This window comes from Dromaius novaehollandiae, chromosome 7 (genome assembly GCF_036370855.1).
Source record: "Dromaius novaehollandiae isolate bDroNov1 chromosome 7, bDroNov1.hap1, whole genome shotgun sequence".
NCBI lineage: Eukaryota > Metazoa > Chordata > Aves > Casuariiformes > Dromaiidae > Dromaius > Dromaius novaehollandiae.
This window is the reverse complement of record NC_088104.1, coordinates 17,183,080-17,200,640: the sequence shown is the minus strand read 5'-3', so window position 1 is coordinate 17,200,640 and position 17,561 is coordinate 17,183,080. Positions and strand designations below refer to the sequence as shown.

At 43.6% G+C, this 17,561-nt stretch overlaps 1 protein-coding gene across 2 annotated transcripts in view; it reads left to right on the top strand.

The window, feature by feature from the left end:
* The window catches only part of MARCHF4 (membrane associated ring-CH-type finger 4), a 115,581-nt gene extending 106,183 nt beyond the window's left edge, over positions 1-9,398 (top strand). For both annotated transcript variants that reach the window (XM_064514755.1, XM_064514754.1), the window contains exon 4: positions 5,512-9,398. In XM_064514755.1, coding sequence (XP_064370825.1) covers positions 5,512-5,873 — 362 coding nt within the window. In that variant the 3' untranslated portion in view covers positions 5,874-9,398. The remainder of the gene's footprint in view (positions 1-5,511) is intronic.
* The last annotated feature ends 8,163 nt before the right edge of the window (positions 9,399-17,561 follow it).

The window sequence follows — 17,561 nt, the reverse complement described above, 5'->3', positions numbered from 1 at the left end:
GGTCAGTTTGGTCCATCAGAGTATTGAAAGGAAGGCTGGGTGTACAGTACCGATCTTTCCTTTCTCTGTTCTGGGGACTGCACCCTCTTTGGGACCTCACTTGCAGATAAAGGAAGGCAAACTGAAGAGATTCTGGAGATGATGGACAGGAGTGAGGAGAATGAATGCTAGCTCCTCTCCCTCCCTGGTTCAGCCTGTTCCCCACTCCCTGCTGAGTGTTGTTCTGCAGCCTTAAGTCTTGGCCACTAGCAGATTTAAAAAACATGTTAGGTTGTTTAAAGAGCTTGTCAGGTTTGGCTGGAATTGATCCTGCTTCAATGTAGAGGGATGCCAGATACTAGATGCCCCTTTCCCAGCTTGTGTTTCCATGAAAAGATGCCTCTGGCTATCTCATCCAGGTTTATCACCAAGGACTATCTTGCATTAATAATGATGGATAAAGTACAGGGAGCACAGTACTTTGCACTGAAAAGCAGTATTTTTTGGAAGGGTCCACTGGGAGCTCAGTGACTCATCTCCCACACGTCCATTGAGGTACTTGCAAAGCTGGCATGAGACAGAGGTTCGTGGTTATTTCTAAAGCACTTTGGAATGGAGCAATCTCATAGGGCTTATGAGAATTTGGGATGTGGAGTGCAACATAACTTGAACAAATGAAGAACACAGAGCAAGAGTCATTGGTCTACTGTACTGCACTACAGACCTATGGTTAGGCAATATAACTGAGCCTAAAGGGACCATCTGTGACTGGGGATGTCCTTTGTGGTATGCAGAGCCCGCCAAAAAAACATTTTGCTGGCCTTGTTTTTATACCCTTCCTTGTACTGTTAGCCACTGCTGGAGACAGGATGCTATGATAAACAGACTTTGGCCTGAACCAGTACAACCACTGAACCACTACAGTGACATCAGCCTTGTCTCTGGGTCTTAATACTCACCCTTAATCATGTTCCCATTCCTGACTCTCTTGTATTTCAAGTGTGCAGAAGCTCCAAATTAGCTGTGGCAATCAGTAGATCATGGACATTAAAGTGCTTCCACCAGTGCTAGCTCTGTTGCAGACTGCATCTTGATCAGCTAGAAAAGAAATAGCCTGATTATTCCCGTTCTGGGATGAAAACGAAAGCAGGGTATTGGGTAAATTGCAGCGGCAAGTCTTTCCCCAGAGTCAGCAGTCTTATCAGCTTGCTCTCTCCCAGATGCTGTGGGCATCCAGTGACTGTGTATACAACTGCACTGAAACAGCCCTTGCATAGCCAGTCTGTATTGATGATCCTCACCTGTTGCTTTAGATCCAAGATACTAATGTAAGGAGTGTGTACAGTGTGATAAACTGTAGTTGGAGCATAACCTATTGCCAAGGCATTGCCATGTTTATCTGTGCCGGGAAGCACAAAGCAGCTTCTGGGCTCTGGGAAGCAAGGCCTCCATCCAGGAAAACATCACCAGTCCAGACTTGGATCTGCCCTCATGACTGGACTCTATAGAGCTCCAGAGAGCTGACCATGGACTAAGCCTCTGCATGGACTCACGAATAATAAAGCCACATGAGAAAGAGCAGAAAAGTCTGAGTCTAATATATACTGAGAGTGAACTCAATGGAAAGACATTGATATGGTTTCCTGTGCATACAGGTGTTCCAGATTCAGCATATGTTAATTCAGAGCACAGCAGTGGGTTAACCTCTCTCTTCCTCCTGCTCCCCCAGTTTTAGCTCAGAGATACTACTGCTTGTCCTGGAAACAGTACAGCCACATTAATGTGGCAATGCAATCAGACTCAGACTGTTTTTGCAGACTTCACTGCAGGGCTAATGATCCCACCACATATATAGGCCAGCTCCAGTTCCAGAGCCACCTGGGAAGTCTCTTAATGACACAACCCTCTGCAAACAAAAAATCTAAGAACATAGGAATAGGCCAAGGATCCATCTTGCCTGCTATCTTGTCTCCATCAATGACCACAAACAGACTAAAGAGTAAAATAAGAACAAGGAAATTGTATGTGATGTTTCCCCTGAATACCCCCCCCCCAGCCTTCAACAATTTTCAGCTCAAGGAATTTCCTCTCATGCTGGTCCAGGCAGGTGTCTGCATAGGAAAGGGCAAATGAAAACAGCACATCTTCACTGCCTGCATTCTGAAGGAGCCTCAGTTCATGAACACCACAAACAAGGAATTTCGTGGATGAGACAACAGTCTGGACCGACATGGATTTGCATGAAATTCATAGAGGTTTTCCTCCTCAAAAGGATGGCTTTCACAGAGAATCCATTGAGAACAGATTTTCTGAAGCAGACAAGGAAAAGATAAACTTGGAAGGAGTGGGAATGGATTAGGCCTCTACCAGAATCCATATGAAATTCTCATATAGACATTTCTGAGCTGAAAAGAGAGAAGTTCACACCAACATGTTATCTTCCCCACATATACAGGATTTGGCTTCTGGAATAGTTGCTTCTAGTTGCATGCTTCTAACAGAATACAGTTATTCCTGAAGGATTTTCCACTTAAGTCTGGTCTTTAATTGAAAAGATTCACCTGAGTTAACAAGAACGATCCTCAACAGGGGATGTTTCTGGAAGGGGGTGCACAAAGCCGAGCATAGGAATTTCAATCATAATTTAACTCAGGCAGACAAAATTTGTTTCGACAGGAGCATTAAACTTCCTGTAGCTTGATATAAACTGATGGGCTCTTGCTTACTTTTGGCATTCACTGTTGCAAATGAATCACTGTTACTTCCGCCTCCCTGCCCACCCCTCTGCTTGGTTCCTTTTTAATTTTACAGCTTCCTGAGCTTGACACCGGGAAATCGATAAGTAATTTAGAGCCCGGCAAATATAGAAGAAAACAAGTTATTTTGTACTTTTATAAATATTTGGAAACCAAAATTATCTAAGAAAACAGGTGCTCATTTGACTCAGCAACCCATCCATCAGCATCACACAGTTAATTGCATAAGATCATAAACATTTATAATTAGAAGGCAAACAAACAAGAATTTTATAAACAACCCTCTTGAATCAGGCTGCACATTAAATATTTGTGATAAGGTAATTAAGAATAGATTTACATTCCTGGCTCAGTGTTTAATACTTGGGAGAATGGATTTGAGTCTATGGAGGATGTTGTACAGCCAAGGAGAAAATACTCAATTTGGGCTCTTCTATCCATGGCTTAAAGTGGTTTCAGAGAAACATTCGGCGAAACATTGATCAGAGTGGAATTTCATTCATTACAGATCAGACAGTTCATTTAAATATATGTCTAACATCCCTTGTCATGGACCAATCCACTTTAGACCTGCTTCAAAGGTCTGTTTCCTTCCAGATCCTACTGGATCTGCAGATTGTCCCTAAAGTTCTGCTTTTTCTGGTTGATACTTTGATCAGAAAATGTTAGAATTTTCAACTGCATTTCAAAGTTCGGAATAAAAACCCACATTTCTGTGTTAAAACATCATCGTGTTTGCTTATGAAAAGCTGGCATCACTATGGGATTATATCTGTGCAGTCTCAGTGGTGTATGGGATCTCTCTCATACTCAGCTCATCTCTGTGCCCAGCTTCATTCCCTGTCCCAAAATAGTCAGATTTAAATACTTAAAGTATTTAATGTGATTACTTCTACAGCCATTAAGCAAGCTCAGCACCCCATTAAGATGTATGTGAGAGCTCCCCTAAAGCTAATTTGTGATCAAGACAGCATTGCTCCTAGTTATGTTTAGAACCAGAAAGGCTAGAAACTCAATCTGTATTGAAGCTAGAGTTCAAACTCTGTAAAATCTGATGTAAAGTCTAAGAAGCTAGGTGGCTGTATCCCATAAGTGAGTACAGGGAAGCTCAGCCCTAAGGGTAGGATGGCCTTCAGATATTTTGATTTTTTTATATATTACAGGTTTGCTCCAATAATTAGCTGCTGTCAGAAACCAGAGGAGTCTGGAAAAGCTGGATGGAGGGTAAAACCCTAGCGTTTGATTCATCAGGGATAGCAGTGAACCACTTTGTTTGAACAGTGGTGACCTTCTACCCACACACTGCTGGTCAAGGAAACCTCTTGGTTTTGGCATGACTTGACTCTTAGATCTTGGGCATCTTTTGTTGTTTGTTTTTATATTTACACACATGCAATAGATAGGCAAGACGGCTGCTCCTTCCAGAAACATTTCTGATAGTCTTGATCCTAACCAAGTAATAGTAAAGCCATCATTATTAAGAAAAATGAAATTAACCATGTGCTGTCTTGCCCAGCACATATCTTACCTGCTGGTTTGGTTGCAGTCACATGGGACACAACTGTGCTTCCCTAACAGACAGATTACTAACTACCCCAAAAGGTCTCACTTGGAGACTCAGAGCCCCTCATTCTGCATAAACCCTACCCTTACATGAAATAGCTCTAGCAAAGCTTATTAGTTGTATTGCATCGTGTCAACTAAGCCAGTCTACTTGAGATGTTCCAGTTTCCTTCAGCTTCGGTGGATAAGAACAACACAGTGTTGCAAGCCCGGCTGTTTCTCATGGATTCAAAGCATGTAGCCAGAGCCTGGTAGCTTGAATAATAACTGTGCTTAATGCTCAGGTAAAGTCATCTTCTAAACAACTTCTAACATTATCTAATCCTTCCAACCCTCTTGCAAGGGTGGGGAGGATGCCAGAAACCACTGGGAGATGAACTAGTTGATGGATGGAAGGGCCTGAGCTGCTCAGTGTCTTTGAAATGCAGACAGCATTGGAAGTCAGGTGTCCTAATGGCCAGTTACTGCATCTGGATGTCAACTCTGGTATATGCAGATTGCTAACGGGATACGTACCATGTGCATACTCAGTGTTAGTACATATACTGTGCAAGTCCACCTGCATTTTCTTTTAAGTGTGGTTTTTCTCCCCTCAGAAGGGAGCAAAGAGGTATCATTGTACCCGGTTTGCAGATGAGCAAATGTTCACCTAGGTCAACAAAGAACAATTTACAGGTATAGATCCTTTTTCTGTTCAATTCCCATCTCTGGCCTCCATACACATCTGTTCTGCTGCTGTGTGTGTGGAGAGAGACTTGGTCTGTGCACACACATGACGTTGGTGCAGCAGACGTCACCAGCACGTCAGTTCCAGTGACACCCCCTCCAAACGCACACTGTTAGCTTGGTGAATCATGCCTATGCAGCATGCAAAACCAGTCCAGTGATGGATAAACCTCAGACATTTATTGGTAAACGGATATTGGTTTGCTGTAAGAGCATAACTCACCCTGCTGCATTTAAGACCTGTTTATTGATTGCTAAGATAAAGCTGTAATGCATTTAATTCAGGGGAAAAGGGATCCAGCAGAGCAGGAGCACCGGTGCTCTGCCAGTCAGTAATTAAAAAACATGATTTATCATTGAATAACACTGGCTAAGGGAGAGCTGAGCTAACCAGCTAGCTAGAGGGAGTGATGCTGGGGTAGGTTTATGATACTTCCTAAAGTTTTGTTTCTGTTTTTATGTTTATTTCTTTCCCCCTTCCCTCCAGGTCTAATAATACACGAAGGGCCCTCGGTTTACCGGATTTTTAAACGGTGGCAGGCGGTCAATCAGCAGTGGAAAGTGCTGAACTATGACAAAACAAAGGACATGGAGGAACAAAAAACAGGGACCAGGACAAATCAGCGCCCCTCCTCCCAAACCACCCACTCGTCCTCCACTGGTGGTACAGCCACTAACTCCGCTCCAGCCGACAGCGGGGCCCGGGCTGCCGGCCATGCCACAGGCACCCTCTCTGACCACCACTGTGCTTATACCATCCTGCATATACTCAGCCACCTGAGGCCTCACGAACAGAGGAGCCAGTCTAGTAGTAACAGAGAGCTCGTCATGAGGGTCACGACGGTCTGAGCCTAGGAATTCAGGAGGCCTTAACACGAAGCGGAGGAGACAAAGAACTCATAAAGCAGAGGAGCATGGTGTGCCTTTTTCTTTCTCTTTCTTTTTTTTTTCTTCTTCTTTTCTTTTTTGGTAACTGCACAAGATGTAAGAGGCGGCACTTGGCCAGCTGAGGAAAAAACAGGTGGAGGGAGAGCTGCACACTCATGCTAAAGAGGTTAATGTTTTCCAGCCAGTAAAAAAAATACAAATCACAAAAAAACCAACAAAACAAGTGCAATACAGACTAAAAACTGAGCAGGCAGAGTTCTGGGGAAGCAGAGGAACAGATGGTTTAGCATGTCTTTCAAATTCTCTTACCTGGAATAGGTAATGCTGTATACACACACCCCGTACACACACACACACGCACACACACACAAGTGTGAGATTTATAAAAACAATGAAGGGAATGAAATATTTGGGGTATTTTTTTCCAGACTGTGGTTAACCAGGGCTATGAGTCGTTTTGTTTCATGAGTCATTCTGGAACCTTGTTCGATTTACCATAGGATATTTGAAGTGAAATGGCTGGGGATTTTTCAGTATTGATTTACCCCCCCAAAAAAAAAGAAAAGAAAAGAAAAGGAAAAGAATTGAATCACCTCACCAAGAAAATTTAACAAAACCCAAGCCTACCCAGATTTTGCCAAAACAAAAATTCTGATTTTTTGTAATGTTCTTGACAAAGGGTTTGTGAGGGTGGAGTTGCAGGGGGTGAGGGTGGGGGGTGGCCTTCCATGACCTTTATTTGACATATAGACATTTCTGGCAAATTTGTAGAAACGCTCTGCAGGTGTTTCAAGCACAAGTACTGGCATGATTTATGCCTTCATAACCCCAAATCCAGCATCCAACTCTTCCCACTCACACACATCATTTTCGATACATACGTTCCAGGTTAATTTCCTTCCATTTTTCTCCAGTCACAAGAAGGTGACCCACCTCAGTGGGTTGCTTCTATCTTGCTGATTCAGACACCCATACATTAGAAACATACATCATTTTGGTGTGTGTATCTCTGCTGCTCAGTTTGCAACAGGGTCTCACTCAGTCCTGTAGGCTGAGCCTTCTGCGTCCAGTTTGTTAGTTTATTCTGGAGTCTATTCCATTCAATCATTCAACAGAGAGTTAGTCTGAAGAGGGAGCACAGTTGGTGACTGAATATATTACGCTTCTAGTAAGTCTCCTTTTCTGGGATATATCTACAAAGGTACTGGTTGCTCTTCAGGAACATTCTCTTTCAATGCACAATGGCTGAATCATTTGTGGATATTAAAGGGACACTGTCAAGTACTTTTTAAATAGTTTTTAGGATTTGGGCTTTTTTTACTCTCCATTGTTTGTAATATTCTCTTACAAGCTTGAAAATAAAATTTCTTTCCCTACTGATTTTGTCCTTTTCCATTTGGGCATGTACTGTTCTCTCCACTCACCCCATTCCTTTCACCATCCCCACCGTTCTGCTGCGACAAGAAGTCGAGTGTGGTTCCATGTTACCGATCTCATGCTCGCTGTCCTCGCACCATGCAGGGTATGTCCCAGCTCTAAGGGGTTGAGCTTGCTAGCGTAACTGCCACAAAGGAAGCGTACAAGTAGAAACATTAAAAATACAGAGATTAGCCAATTCAGGAGCAACAGCTCAGCAATTCTAAAACAATGGGCTTACAGCGATCAAGCCTGAACTCAGCCCCAAAAAAATTAATTTAAGGGCTTTAGCCAAATGGTATGCATTTTGCAGAACTGCTGAGCAATGTTGCACAATGGCTGTGTCTGACTGCCCTTTTGTCACTACACCAGCACCTCTCACAGTTCTACTAGAGCCAGGGCAGATGTGAGTCACCAGCTCCTTTGGCAGCTAGGCCGTCATGCGTCAGGTGTTTCTGGACTGGGGAAGATGTCAGACTTTAAGTTCCATGTTTGAAAATATCAGTCATTCTGCACATAGAAGAGGGAGGTTAGCATCTTAAGGCAGGTCATATTTTCCACCTCAATTACTTGACAGTGTCCCTTTGAATATCTGAATACAACAGAACAGGTACTTCTCTGGCAGAGAATGTGGGAGATGAAACACCAGCCAAGAAAGCTGACTTACTGAGGATCCATGTGAACAGCATGGTTTCTGAGACCACTGTACCTTTATCTGACCAATCTTACTATCTACCAAAGACTGCTTTTGGCTGAGGGGAGGGAAGGGATATTGGTGGGAGGAGGGAGAGGGAAGGGGCAATTCTGATCATCTCTAAAAGCAGCTACCCCCAAAACCAAGGTGTTGGAACAAACAGGTCTCTGGAAGAACCGCTTCTGCTCCACGATAGAGAGAAACCCAGTCAAGGCGAGCAAATACAGCAGCCTCTCACCCCCACGCCTGTCCTGGAAGTTCTCCTTGTTCCAAGAGATGGGTAATTGTGGTGGTTTTGGGAAGGGGGGGCATACACAGCAGAAGAAATAGCTGTGAGATGTAATGTTATTTCCTTCCCAGTCTTGTATTCATTTAATATGGAGAAGTCAAATTCCTGTAATTTGACTAAAGGCTAAAAGTTTATAAGGTCAGAAGCACAAATTGCCATCTAAGAGTGGCGTGATCTAGTAATCTGAGCACACAGGACTCTGCATACTCTCACTCCAGCTCTGCCACCAACTCTGTAGCCTTGGGCTGTTTGGCTCAGTCCCCCATCCACACAAAGGGGGAATAACAATACGTACCTACCTCACAGGGGTGTTGTGAGAATCCACATTCGTAAAGCCTGTTGAAGTGCTAAGTCTCGTGTGCGTACCACAGGTAGCCACGAAGTGCGTGGTGGGGGTGAGTGGTGCTGCCCTTTTGCTGGTTATAGTCTGAATCACTCAGCGAGGGCTCCATGGGACCTCTCCTGCTCAGAAATCCTCCTTGACCCAAAGGGGAGGGTGTCATCTGAGTCCCCTCTCCTCCATCGCATGACATTTTAAGCAGCTATGAGGTGCAGGGTAGTGACAGACATGAAGTCCTACTTGACCAGGGATTTGCTACAACATTTTCTATATCTGTGGGGTTTGTTGGTTTGTTTTTTCCATATATTGCGCTTAGAAATAAACTTTCCACTTAGGGCTGGTGGTTCGGGGTCTCTTCTGTTGCATGGCAATGTATACAAGTCTTATTGTCTGTCTTACTGTGCAAATGATCCCACAGCCCCATTTCAGAGATGGGTATGGTCTGAGCCTTTTCATATTGGCATAAGACTCAAAAGCCTGTCTGGATTGTTTAATATTTAAACAACACTATGAACTTGTCAATTGTAAGTGTTCTGTGCAATACGAAGCATGTCATTACCTGGCTTGATGGGCAGAGGGGCAAAACTTGTTCAAAGAGCTTCATACACATGCCAGCTTGGAGCCGAAAGGCTGCCACCAGCAAAGCAAACTTGGGGAAGCCATTGGAAACTGTTTTCAAATCAGTTTATTCCAGAACAAGGTGCTTCTGAGTTTATGAACTTCTAGGCTGTCAGCCTGAGAGAACAAGTGCAAATTTAGTGTCGGGTTTGGGATTTTCTTCTCCCTCCCCCCAGCATTGATGGCAGAAATACTGAGGAGGGTTCTCTTCCTTCCACAGTACTGTGCTCTCGTCTCCCCCAATCTCTTTGTGCCATCCTCTTTGTGCTACTATGCAGGACTTCAAAACGTGCAAATGGAGACAGTATGCTCCTGACACATGCAAAGTACATTGTGTATAGGAGGGTTCTGGCAGATTGAAAAGATGAGGCAGAGCTATGCTACAGAAGGTATCTCTTCTTACTGACATCTTTCCTCTGGTGTTGTCTGTTGGATCCTAAAGAGATATTATTTGTATTTTGTCACAAAGCAGTCAGACCAGCCTCCACCAGCAAACAAGGCTTGCAAAGAGTCTGGCAGCTGTTTCTCCCCATGGAGATAATTCCAGGTCCTGTCACTGTGGAGACCCCTCAGTTCTTGGGCTTTGTCATCCTTCAACTCTGTTTGGAGGTGGTCAGTGTGGAGGACTGTGTTCAGCCATCATCAGAGATTGTTTGTGTGGTCCTGCTCATTCTTGTGGTTTCTCCTACAGTCTCCTGATTTTCTGTCAGTTTTGACAGGTCTTTCTGGTAATGTTCTTTAGAGGTGTTTTATTCTGTGTGAGTTGTCATGCTGTTTTTGCCTGCAGAAACATCAGTGTTAGCCTCCAGCTTCCACGGCTCTTCCATTCTTGCCATTCAGTCTCTTGCTAAATATCCGCTTCCAAGCTCAGATCCTCTTCCTCTGTGCTTGCCTTGGCTCAAGCACATGCACTAACCCCAAGGGTGACCAGAGAACACAGGGACCATGAAGACACTACATAACAGTCAGACTCTGTAAGCCTCAGTAAGTTTTATTTGATATATATTCACTTTGTCACTCTCAGTGCCTGCTGCTAATTGGTTGCCACAAAAGACTGTAACACCGGAGAAACCCATACATTGAACTAACAGTTGGTTTCCAATTTCAAATGTCAGCAGTGATGGGCTGTCTTTCAAGTAAATCAAGCATGTTCCCTTTCGACTGTGGTAATTCATGTGGGCTGTGGTTTCCCAAGGGAGGTGCTGAACAGGTTTATATCTCACCTTACTGTGGTGGGCAGACCCAAGGAAAGAGCAAGTCTGACATAGGTGTGAGTCAAGAGAGGCATCAGTGGCCTGCTGCATTTTCACTCAGGGAGACAGGAAAATACTGCTCATGTCTGCCAGTTCTCTGACGTTGCTCAAAGCTCTTTTTCTGTCAGCAGTAAAACATCAGAGCCAATGCCTGTAGATGGAGGACATCTGAAGACTATCCTATTCTGAAGATCATCTTCTACCCACATCTGATCGGCAGTCATCCAAACTTCTATTTTCTTCAAGAGAAAAAAAAAATTTCTTTGCCAGACCTCTCCCATGTCTCACAGGCTCCTTGACGTGTTCTAAACAGGCAAGTATAAAAGCACACCAGGTCATAATGCAGCAACTTTGACTAAGCAAAGCACTGGAGATGGGAACCCTGCCTGTCCTTCGATGTATGAGCAGGCTGCACCACTAGTATTTCCAGCCTGTGGACTAACCACCAGGACTGCTGCACATCAAGACTGAGAGCACAAGGCCAGAGGACCTATTCCTTATTATCTCTCAGTCAAGCCCCTGAAGGGAAAAATCCCTGCAGTAATTGCCTTGGTGGACAGCAGTGCATTTGCCTTAGTGATAGTGGCTGGGGATCCTAACATCCCTTCTCCTCTTTACCTCACATGTGATGCCTCCTTTTCTTTCTTGAGTCACCAGATTCATCATCCTCTCTGCTGTACCTCACTCCAGCTCTGAAGATCTCCTGAGCAGAGGCAGACACAGGATTCCTTAAAGACCAGTTTTACAGTCTTGCTACAGATTCTTCATGCATTCAGACAGGCAAATTCATTTTACTGATGGCCAATGGCATATTTGAATCCAGAGAGGAGAAACAAGTACATGAGCTTATTGCATTGACCTTCATATCCCCTTCCACCTTGAGGGAGATACAGTGAAAACATCAATTGGTTTCCGTATGACAGCAATAAGCTGATGGCTCTAGGAACATTTCCCAGAGTAACGCAAGCCTGACATGCTGCAGTTACTGAAGGCAGTCTTTGATCTCATATCTATCATGCTGGATACAAGGAGAACAGAATCTGACACTTCAGTGCTGTTTATACAAATGTCAAAAACTATCTCAGTTCATTATTTAAATTACCTCCAGGTCAGTGGGTGAGTATCTCCTTTGAAGAAGAATGATGTTTTCTCTTCCAGAATTGGAATTGCAAGATAAAATATACATACACACACACACACACACACACACACACACATATATATAACTTGTCCTGAAAACAGAAAAAAAAGAAAACGACAAATAAACCTGACGGAATACCTAACTATATTGAGTAAGTCTTGATAGAAGCCAGGAAGTTGCTATGTGGAAAGTACTACATATGATTCAACTTCAGGCAAAGACAAGACAGAAGAGGGAAATGACTTTATGTGATCCTTGGTTCATACTCATTGGTGTATAGCATTTAATTAATGCATAAGTATGTGGAAAACAGACACTCAGTTACAACAGTGGAAAACAGATTGAAGACTCCTCAAACTTATCTGAGCCATACTCAAACAAGCACAAAGATGCAAAAGCACAAACACCTGCCATCACAACTGTTTGACAAGAGGTGGATTTTTGAACAGGGAGAAGGACAGAGAGAAATTCTTTTCCAAGCCACATTGACAGTATTGTTCCCAGCTTGTTTACTACCTATTATTAACACCCTTTTTTTCCAAAGCATCTTAGGTTAGAAAAAAAGGGATGGGGGGTTATGATACCCAGGACTTAATGAATTAAATAACAGTAGAAAAGAGGTGCTAAGGGGAGATGTTTTGTTATATGATGCATCAAGATGTGTTTTACCAAACAGAACTTGGATATCAAATTCTGTTCCGTGCCTGCTCAAAGAAAGTCGGAGTAACTGAGTCTCCTCATAATCGAGGAGTCTGAGTCTTCATAGAGCTTAAGCTTCTACAGGGGACAACAGATTTCCTTTGGATGGGACAGCCAGCATCAGCCAAAGGTGCTTTGCTTCCAGTTGCACACCTCTATGGCAAGATGACACCCTGTCTGTTACTACATTACATCTGTACCATGTGAGCTGGTATACAGGGGCTCAAAGGTCTCACGAAGGTCAAGCATATCATTCATGCAGGCACCAGCTTCGGTACTGGTAACTAGTCAAGAAGAAAGATCTTTCCCAACAGGGAGAAGGCTGTTGCTAGCAATCCATTACTGAGCAGTGGGAGCATCCATCAGTTTGTATCAGTTTTGACATCAATAATCACAAGAATTGCAAATGCCCTGTATGCCCCAGGGAACGAATGACCCTATCTCATCCTTTCACAGCCCAAGATGGTAGTAGAGCTACTCTGGCCTAGCTTTTCTTTAAAGACAGCTTTCCTTTAATACCCAGCCTGTCACACTTCCCTAGAAGTTTTTCCACTGCACATTACAGAGGTTCAGTTTAGTCCTTTTCTTTAGCAGGACAGAGTTCTACCTAACCCACCTGATCACCTTTCCCAGCCACAGAGAAAAAATTTATGTTCTGCAAGCAGCTGATCTCAGTATCTTTGTTCTTATGAGATTATATTCCCCTTTTCTTTCACTCACTACTCTATCATAGTCTCCACTTTCCCTTGCAAAGGGGTGATTCGTTACCCACTGAATGGCAAAGTACCTTTCTGATATGAGAGTGTGGACAGCCCTTCTCCTCCTTGTTAACAGGCCCACAAACTTTCCTCCACATCCCTCTAGGCTGGTGTGTCCAGCAGAACCGTTTTTCATGGAGTTTGGCTTCTTGTTCCAGAAGAGCAAACACTTTCAGTCATTCCCTTCACTGCTATCGAGCTGTGGGACAACAGCATGGGAAATCTTTTGTTCAATTCTTCGCCTCAGGATAACTAGAGTGGATGATGAACGTAAGCCAAAAACACAGTGAAGACAAAGCATTTGAATTTCGGACGGTGATAAATCTGGGTGAAGTCTGCCCAGGTGTGAGGGGAGCAAGAATCTGCTTTGTAAGGTTTATACACAAAATGGCCTTGTCCCTAGAGTTTTTAGCTCATACACATCAGTTCTCCATTATAAACAAACCCTCTGTAGGCAACGCAGGCCAGGCTTGAGGGGGAAATCTTCCTCACACCACAAGCACAATCAGCCCATAGCTATGCATCAACCCTTTCAGGACTTCTGCCCCAGAGAGGCAGAGAGTAAGAAGGGAGGTAGCTAGAGGGGATGGAAAGAACGCTTCTCTGGATCTGCATCCCCAGCAGGCAGAGTCCCCAGTAGGCTGATTCTGCATCTCCTCACATGGTATGAATCCCCTTTGAAATCATTCCCAAGGACTAGACTGATCCTTCACTACTACAGGGTCTGCCAAGGAGAGATCAGTGGTGTCTCTGCATGGATCTCTGAGGCCTGTTAGTAGGGTACCGAATAGGGCCTTGAACAATCACTATGTCCACTGAAGGATGAGATGAGACAGTGGCGTGTCCATGCAGAAGTACTCTCTTTGAGACTTTCCACATAGATGTCTGTGGGGTTGGGGTGGGGTGGGGGGGGATTGGTTTTGTTCAGGGCAGGAAGCATGGGAGGGAAGGGAAGGCTGTAATGTAAGTCAAACAATCAGCCATGAGGGAGGGATTGACTAAGAGGAATGACCATGTTGACTGTGTTACTGTCCCGTCATTCTCCTGAACCCAGAATGGAAACTTCCAAGTGCTCTTCATGAGCTTACGTTTATTAGAAAACTATTCCTGGGTGTTTAAGGTTGTTTTCTAATGAAAATATACATAATAAAAAGCAAATTAAAGACTCTGTTAATCTTTTCCTCTCCTTCTCTGTTAACCTGTAACACACACTGTGAAATTTACCTCCTCCTTGTTTGTTTACTGCCATTCCTGGTCAATAAAAGTCTCTTTCTTTCTGGTCATGATCCACACAGGGCCTTATATAGTAAGCTTTTGTCTTCTGCCTTCACATGCCAGAAGTCAAGATTTCACTTAGAGGATTTTGGGGGGGGGGGGGGGGGCAGCCATAGAGTCTCCCCATCCTTCCCCCAGGAAACCAGTGCCAGATAAGCTCTTTTCTTTTATACAGGTCTATTCCACTAAGTCTATGGAAATGCACAGAGAGATGAAGAAGGGAGCAAAGGGTGAAAAAGAAATGGGCAGGACAAGTACCTGCTTGGAAAGAAACAGCTGTGCTAATCAGAAAAGAAACAGAAATATACAGAGGACAGAAAAAAAAAGTGGATGGAGGAGATAAGACAGTGGGAGCAGGGACTGGGTTGAGAAGGCGGTGGGAAGCAGGGATAGGACTGGCAGAGAGAAGGGAGAAGCAAGAGGGGACAGAGATGAGGTGCAAAAAGGCTGGCGACAACTATTGATGACGGAAGTAATGACACTGATGGTTTGGAGAAAAGAGGGCAAGATGAGCCCTAGAAGGATCCTCAGGGAAAGGATGAAGGGAGCTACAAAATACTGGCAGACTGGACTTCCCAGGGTCCTGTCCAACCAGCCTTTCTACAAGACCATGGCCAAAAATGAGTCCTTCACAGATTACAGCCTGATAAACAACCTTCTTGTTAGATTATAACCCTCAATTAACACAAAGCTGCATCACCCAGTCTAGGCAAATGCAAATTACTACACGCATCATCTTCCTGTAACTCATTATTCTTGCCAAAAAGTATTATTCCTAATTTAAGAAGGCCTCCCAGGGTTTGTTTGTGTCCACACAGCTACATTGCTAAAACCATAATGTGGCGAGCACCTGCTCAGTCCAAAACTAATTTCCTATACCAGCCAGCCAGCGCTCTCCTGAATTGTAGCAGCCAGAACACTATGGTCCTTGCCAACTCACTGGATTTTGGAAGAACAGAGATAGTGAAATGCTGAGTTGCTATAAAGAGATAAAAGGCTGTCTGTAAAACGGGGAGGTTTGAATGATATTGCAGCTTATATTTCCTCGCACACAAACAGAAGTATTGCCAAAACATTGGGGTCTGAGCTCAAGCTGCAAAATTCAGAGACAAATTTTAAGTATCGGTGCCTTGAAACTAAAGTGATTTCCAGGCAGGACGGTTGCAGGAAGTTTTTAACTACCATGAACACAGGAGTATTTTGGTTTGGAAATGGGTGAAGATTTCAAAACCTAACCTACAATGAATGCAGGTGTATCCGTTCAGGTGATATATTTACCTGGGCCCTGAAAAGAAAATCTGTTTTGAGAATTTCAAGCAACAAACACCACTGCCATCCATGCAGAAGTTGCTCTGGAAGAACCAGTTCCCAAAGTGATCCAACAGCATTTTGTTCAACATTCTGAGGATGTCAGTCCCCGAAGAACATGGCTGACAACTGTCTACAATTTCAGTGATAAAATTCCTGATAATAGAGATCTGTAAAATGACCAGATTATTTTGAAGGAGATCACATAAGGGCCTGACATAAACCTGACAGAAATCAGCAGGGTTCTTTATTAGACAGTGGGTACCTAGGATCAGGCCTGCACCCCGGGCATTTTGTATTCCCAGCTCTTCAGTATTCACAATTTCTGGTTTCACAACAAAGAGACAAAAGCACAGCAGAGTAGTAAGCGGAATCTCACTGTTAAGCCAAGTCAGTCTCATAGCACAGTTTGCAAAAGCTACTGTTTTTACCATCCACTACAAAAGTGCATTACAACGCACACAATGCACTAATATCCATTGATCTTAAAGCACCAGCTTTGCAACAAAGGACCTGTGAATCTGCACACCTATGTCCAGTCATGCTTACAGGTGTAAATGCGCACCTGTGTGAGCTGGCATTTAAGTTGCCAAGAACACACAAAAAATTAGTACAAGGCAAGCCCCAGGAATGAGCACCAGCTATGCTGTGATGACTCCTGACCTGACCTGCTGTGCATGGTCTTACCGCCCATGGAACTAACAGCAGCTTGTGCAGAAACATAGTTACCTTGCATCTGCCAGGGGAAAAGAGCCTGTTCAAAGGCAGTTATGGTAGATTAGCTGAAATATTGTGAGCTCATTACCAGGGTCACTAACATACCATATACCCATATCCTGCCAAAAATTAGTCAACATTAGCCCTATGCATCCAGGAAAGACACAGTCACTGAGTTACACATCTTATAAAGAAGAATAACTGAAGTTCTCCCCTCCCTCTCATTTTGAACTTAGCTGGGAGCTAGAAGTACAAATTACTTCATGTAAACAATGTCTCAGTTATTTAATGCACTAAATAACAACAAACATGTACAAACTCATTCATTATTTTAAATGCCAGCAGCCTTCTCCAGTCTGTAAATGCTGTGAACTTTACTGTGTCATTGAAGTCGTGTCATCCTTTAGAGTAGTCTCAGGTTGAAGCATAATTGATCTTTTTCAAAGCTATAAGCAGAATAAAGGGATGCTAAATCAGTTCACTACGTTCCCGCTTTCGCATACAATCCATCTGTTTGTCCTTTCCATTCAGATAAGGTTTTATGATGGTAAAAAAATGCCAGATCTGGAGTTGACTCTCTTCACCAGCACATGAAGTGACTGAGGAAGCTCTATCTGTCCTGCCTCAATCTCCAGTAACCACCTCTGAGTTGAGTAATGCTTGGGCCTTATGCACAGGCCATATATTTCAACCTGTCTAAATGGGTATCTAACCTGGGTGTCTACAGCTACTTCTCACCCAACTTTATATATCCAAAGGCCACTTACCAAATTCTAAGCTAGTTATCCAGGCTGTCTTAGTAATCAGCAGAGAAAAATAGGAACCTCCCAGGAATTATTCATCCCAATTGTACTCAGCACCAAATTGTCTACACAGTTGTCTAGTGTAATTTGAGATGCTTGACTGGCCTCCAATGTCTCAATTTCAAATCAGCCCCCATTCCTAAAGTTTGGAAAAACACACCCACCTCTCCTATCCATGTATCAGGAAGTCAGTAGCCTGAATTAGTCATCTTTCCTTTGACTTTATTAATCACAGAAAGTAAGTTAGGCCCACCAGGCTGAATGCAATATGTGGTCCTTGGAGCACTGGTTTCTTCACTCATCCTACCAAAGAAAGGAGAAAGGAAGCCAAGGAATTT